Source organism: Monopterus albus, unplaced genomic scaffold (genome assembly GCF_001952655.1).
Source record: "Monopterus albus unplaced genomic scaffold, M_albus_1.0 scaffold259.1, whole genome shotgun sequence".
NCBI lineage: Eukaryota > Metazoa > Chordata > Actinopteri > Synbranchiformes > Synbranchidae > Monopterus > Monopterus albus.
In genome coordinates, this window is record NW_018128139.1 from 601937 (window position 1) to 607769 (window position 5833).

The 5833-nt window shown below is 40.0% G+C and overlaps 1 protein-coding gene across 1 annotated transcript; it reads right to left on the reverse strand.

Annotated features, from left to right (window-relative positions):
- Window positions 1-1672: 1672 nt before the first annotated feature.
- Window positions 1673-2725, reverse strand: LOC109972508 (protein FAM46A-like). The gene has a single exon (XM_020621419.1). It carries the CDS (start codon window positions 2009-2011, stop codon window positions 1673-1675), a length of 339 nt encoding a protein of 112 aa, XP_020477075.1. The 5' UTR covers window positions 2012-2725.
- Window positions 2726-5833: the final 3108 nt, after the last annotated feature.

The following is a 5833-nucleotide window of genomic DNA, read 5'->3' on the forward strand; positions in this document are numbered from 1 at the left end:
ATCTCTATACTAGCGCATCAGATTTTTGCCAGGTAGAAAGCTTATTTTATGGAGAGCGATGAAGACGCAACAAAAGACCCACACGGCTATTTAATGATTGACTTGACACCTCAATGTCCAGAGCAACTGAGACTCCTTCAGATAAAAGAACTGGATAAATTTAAAAATAGTGTATCTTTTAATTTTTTCATCCGGGGTCAGATTCTTTTGATCTAAGACGTTTCTCATCTGTTCGTCTAGGTCTGTCTCGGCCCTATCTCTACTCAAGGTTTTAGTATCCAGCGTGCCTCGCCAGCGCAGCGCATGTTCCCCAGATTTGATTAAAACCATCTGCGAGTTGGTCATTAATCTTTTAAGAGGTAATATAGCTCTTTCATCCGATCAATACAACAAGTTAAAGAGGCAGAGGAAAACGCTGAGAACACTGGCTGACAGAAAAACTTCCATAGTCAGAAAGAGAATACTAATTCAGAAAGGCGGCTTCCTGTTCCCTCTCATCACCGCAGCTCTGCCAATAATAGGACAACTGGTCGAAGGATTGATAAACAAACGCTAAAAAGAGTGAGATGGCTTTCAGAAAAATGTACCTGGTCTCTCAAGATCAATTGAATCATTTCCAGGATCGCAGTAAGGATATCAGAAATAGGGCCGAGACAAACCTAGACAAACAGATGAGAAACAAAAACAAACAAACAAAAAAATCTGACCCCGGATGAAAAAATTAAAAGATACACTATCCTCTTACACCGTTACCTTAACTTGGAAAAACAGAAACGTGATGAGACGCGTGAAATTACCATCACTTTGCCTAGAGATGTCGCGGACCCCCTGATACCACCAGCAGCAGCTGCAGCCCCCGCAGCAGCAGCCGCACTGCATCAACCCCGTGGAGCGATGATAAAATGTTTCAGGATGTTATCACTAACGTTAACCCTCGTTTTCAAAAGAAGGCCGGTTATATTCTACAGAAAATGTCAGAGTCTCAAGGACCAGGGAAATGGAACGATAACAGTTAATTTATTTACAACGGAGAAGCAGTGTGGGGTTCGCACATGATAGATCTGGTTAAGCATTTAAGTCTCACCCGTAAGAGCTCTCACACCCCGGTGGGTTGGGATTATTTTCTCCATACCTTATCACAAATAAATATACCACTCTCTAACGTGCCAAATAAGAAAGCCAGAGGTCAGATGCATAACTACAAAGATTGCGGGGGCCCGAATGTTGTTTGCATTGCCCGGAAGTCTGACCGTGTGGAGCGCGCTGAGAAAGAAACGTTCCCGGCCAGTCACCCACGGAGGATCAAGATAATTACGACTCTTTCAATAATAATGAGAAAAAAAAAGAAGCGTTTTGTATCGTTATCCCCTCGTTGGGTTAATGTTTCATGAATAAAAAAACAAACGTACCATGTTTTCTGTCTTTTAAAAATGGATAAAAGAGTATTCTTACAGACATATTCATTTTACTGAATAAGGCATAATAGCGATAGTTATCTAGTGAATAACAAAAGGTTGAAAACATAACATGATATCAAAACAACATAATGAATAAAATAATATTAAAATAAAAAGAGATAGTTATCTAGTGAATAACAAAAAGTTTAAAACATAACATGATATCAAAACAACATAATGAATAAAATAATATTAAAATAAAAAGAGATAGTTATCTAGTGAATAACAAAAGGTTTAAAACATAACATGATATCAAAACAACATAATGAATAAAATAATCCCAGTCCGCTATCCTCATGCAGAACGTAGCTGGCTGCAGAGCCGTTTAACCGAACGTCCCGGACGTGGATCTGTTTGTCCTCCATTCGACTCCGCACCACTTTGACGATCTGCCGCGGCTGCATCTCCAGAGTGGGGAAGTTTCGCCGGCCGTGGATCGGGACGGTCCCCGTCAGGATGGCGTCCAGGCGCTGCACTTGCTCCCAGTTGAGGACGCTAACGTTACTGCTTTCTGTTTCCGACACCCTGTTAGTGCAACTGTCGTCCTCTGACATGTTGATGCGAGAAAGGTCCTCAGCAATTTAAACACAATAACAATTAAGTAGTTTTCTCAAAAAATGAACAAATGAATTTACGCACAATTTTTATATAGACTAGTTGAATCGCTTTAGGTTCATGCGCATCAGGATCCACAGCATCTAAAGCCGTCCGAATTTACTGTAAACAGAAAAAACTAACCCAATGCAAACAGTGATAGTCGCTGCAACGCGTTATACTGTAGTTTGCGCAAAAAGCCTGAGGATGTAGATGTAGTGGCGCAGAAGTCAAACTGATGGTTGTATTAACGAAGAATTGCAGCCAGTCAACAGAAGCGACAAAGAAACTAGTCCTAACTTTCTCTTCCCCTGCGCTTTTAAAACATTTGCCCGGGTGCCGCTGTCAATGCGTCCGAGCGCTGCGCATCAGTCTTTGATGGTCGCTGATGATCCAGGAGGGGGGTTGCTTTCCGGCGGTGACTCCATCGCCCAAAGGCACGCCTATGAATTTATGAATTTGCATGAATACGTTTCTCCTCAAGTCGCACTTTGGCACCCACGATCAACCCCACAAAGGAATCTTGTGGATTTTTACGCACAGCTCCTATATAGCCTACATTTATTTTCTCCTCCCACTACCAAAGAATAATCCCAGTTAATGCAACTTATATAGTGTCCAGGAAGTCCAGCTTGCTTTCCCTAACTTTGTTTGGTTCAACATATTTCCCCACTTGTGGAGGAGTTAACCGTTACCTGCCCACTTAAGTGCAGTGTGCTTCTGCAAGAGTCAGGTTTGTAGTCTGAAGATGTCAGCTCTAGCTACTCCACCCCACCCCCTCCGATAGCCAGGTGCTAGTCTCAAAATCAATAATTAGTGAGAGAGAATAATAATTATTTATTTGCTGTGGTTAGCCAACACTAACATTCAAACATGACTGAGAAAAATAGCATTAAATATAAAAGTATTTTACTTTAAGGTTGAACTGGTGGTGATCTGCATATGGAGCTGACTTGACGTTGCCATGTCGCCCTCTGTGGGCCAGTTTAGGTCTTGATATAAAGTAACGCAGTGCCTTACAGTCTATTTATTACCTTTAAAGTGTTACATTAAAGCTCTGTGATATACATTAAACACCTGTTAGACACGCCTTCAGATACACATTAAATCACTAAATGGTCATAGAACCTCATTAAGAATCTAAATGTTATTGTCACTAATTCTGTATCCAGATTTTTCAGGTTTTCTTATACTTTGCCAAACCATGAGTGGTTGTTGTTTCCAACCACTAGGCAGTTTCTGGTTGAGGAAACATGTCAGGGGGTCAGGGACCTGCAGCGGCCATATCAGGGCAGGACACCTGCTACAAATGCTCCATGAGGCAGTGTAATCCCTGCGTCACTACAGCCACCCAGACCTGTAAGCCCCGAAGATCCCATTTACTCTATTGTACTGTCTTAACTACCACACAGGAGCTGTGCCTCTGCACAGTGTCACCTCTCTGCAGGACAGGACATGCACATAGTTAGTTATACTGTATATTGACATTTACAGCCACACTGTGCAGCTTTTACAGGGTAGGATTTGGGAGCAATGAAACCAGCTCCCAAATCATCAAATAATACACATTAAGAGCTTTAAAAAGTGTTTAAATAGTATAATAATTTAAAGAATGGACCCCCAGTTTTTAACCCTTGTTTTGTTTTCATGCTTTGCTTTGGCATGTGTCAGACAGGTTGATAGCAGGTCTTTGAAAATGAATTCCACATCTGGAAATGTACATAGAACTATTAGCCAGTTACAGTGGACCAAGAGCAGTCTCACTGATGTGTTCCCCAGGTGTGTAGAGATGATTGCTATAAAGTGGACTGAGTCCGTCCGCCGTGCATGGTGCAACCACTCTCTGCAAAGATAAAGCAAAGCTGCTGTCAGAGACTAACAGCAGGTACAGTCGATAAACGTCCAAACAAGAGCTGTGCTGATGAGCTGCATTGTGTAAATACAACCTGGCACCTCGTTAGTGCATGATTCATTGTTTGGTGGTTACTGAAAGTCATAAATAAGCTTTTGCTGTCAGAAATTTAAATGGAAACAATACACACCCTTCTGACCTGGTAACATTGATGTTTTTCCCTGTTGTTAAATGAACCTGTATTCAATTCATAGATAAAAACCTAAAACTCCTGGAGACTCTAATGTGTGTGGAAGAGACTGCTTTTCCTCATAAACCTATCTTTTACAATCACAATATGTGTCTCTGGGGTCTATGAGACATTTTCTGGATTTTCTGACTACATGGATGGATTTATCTACCATGACGTGTAATAACCCTGCTGCCTTTGAGCTTTTTTTCCTTCAGGTCAAGACTCTGTTAAGTTGGACCATCAAAACCTTCTTTTATGGTTTAGATCACTGAACATCATCCAGCACTTTTTAAAACTTTTTTCCTGATGACATGCAGCCTTAAAAAAATGTTTGTACCAATATGCAATCTATGAAATAAAACTCATCTTTGTGGCAGGGTTTTATAAGACAAGGTTGATCAATATCAAACATTTAATTAAGTCCCAGTTTTGACCTTTAAATCATCATTAATGTGAGTGTAGTTTTGAACTGAGAGAATCTGGGCATTGTTATGAGTAGATCTCAGTGGTACTGGATCATATTGGTGTGGTCAAAGGGGTCGAAGCTACAAAAGATGGTTTGATGGTAAAAACACTGTATGGAGCCTCAAAAGTGTTCAATATTAATAAAAATAAAGACATTGAGTTGAAATCAAATGGCAACATGAAAACAATTTGTCAATCTAAGGAGTCACTCATAGAGATGAACCTATGAAGAATTATCACCCCACTGTAGCAGGTTTCAGCTCATTGTTTAGATGTCCGGTTGCAACTTTACCATTATGGTTCACTCTCACCACTCTGTTTCCCAACAGGCAGGCAGTGTAAAGCTCTAAAAAGCAGCTGTATACTACCTAATTAGCACCAAGCAAAAAACAAACACTGTTAGTGATTAGCTGGGGATCACAGTGGAGCATTTAGCAGCTAAAGCGACAGATATTTCCCAGAGCTAGTATTAATAGCCTATTGGATTTACAATGAAGAGAAACACAACTCCAAATGATAATGTTGTTCTGTTACTGTTTGATGTTTCGCTATTAGCTGTTATTTTTCTTACTTTTTTATTTTAAAATGCCCACTTTTAAAAGTTATGACTCTGTTCACAGTAATGCAGGAACTCTGTCCCTTCATCTTTTAGTCAGTCATATGTCCCTTCAACCTTTCTTAGCAAGCTCACTGACTGAAACTCCCATTTCTCTAGTTGGCTTTTGCTGGATATAATAACAATAACAACAATACCAAAGTAATTCTGAACTGACCAAGTGTTGATTCTGTAAAACACTGTGCACAGAACAATGACCAGCTCCTCCTTTTATTCATTTAGTCTTATTTCATTTCATCATGAGAGCCACTTAGCTGGATTTATCCTTCAGCATTAAAGTGAATAGCTAGAGTTAATATGAGCTATCTGGCCAGTACAGAATTAAAACAGGCAGATTTTAGATTCTGAAGATGCTCATCACAGAAAGACAAAAAACTTGTGTGTGAAGAGCAAAGGCTGAGGTTGTTAACAAGAGCTAGCCGTCAGTTGTCAGCCCTCCTAGTGGGCTGTTGGATATGACAAGTCCACTGTCGTAAATACTGTTTTGAAATAAAAAATAAAATTCTATAAACTAATGACAGGAAAATGAAATACAACAGCAATAACACATTGTAGTCATTTTCTAGTGATTTATTAAAGTGAATTCTAGATGTAAAGTAGCGGTATATTTTCTGTTT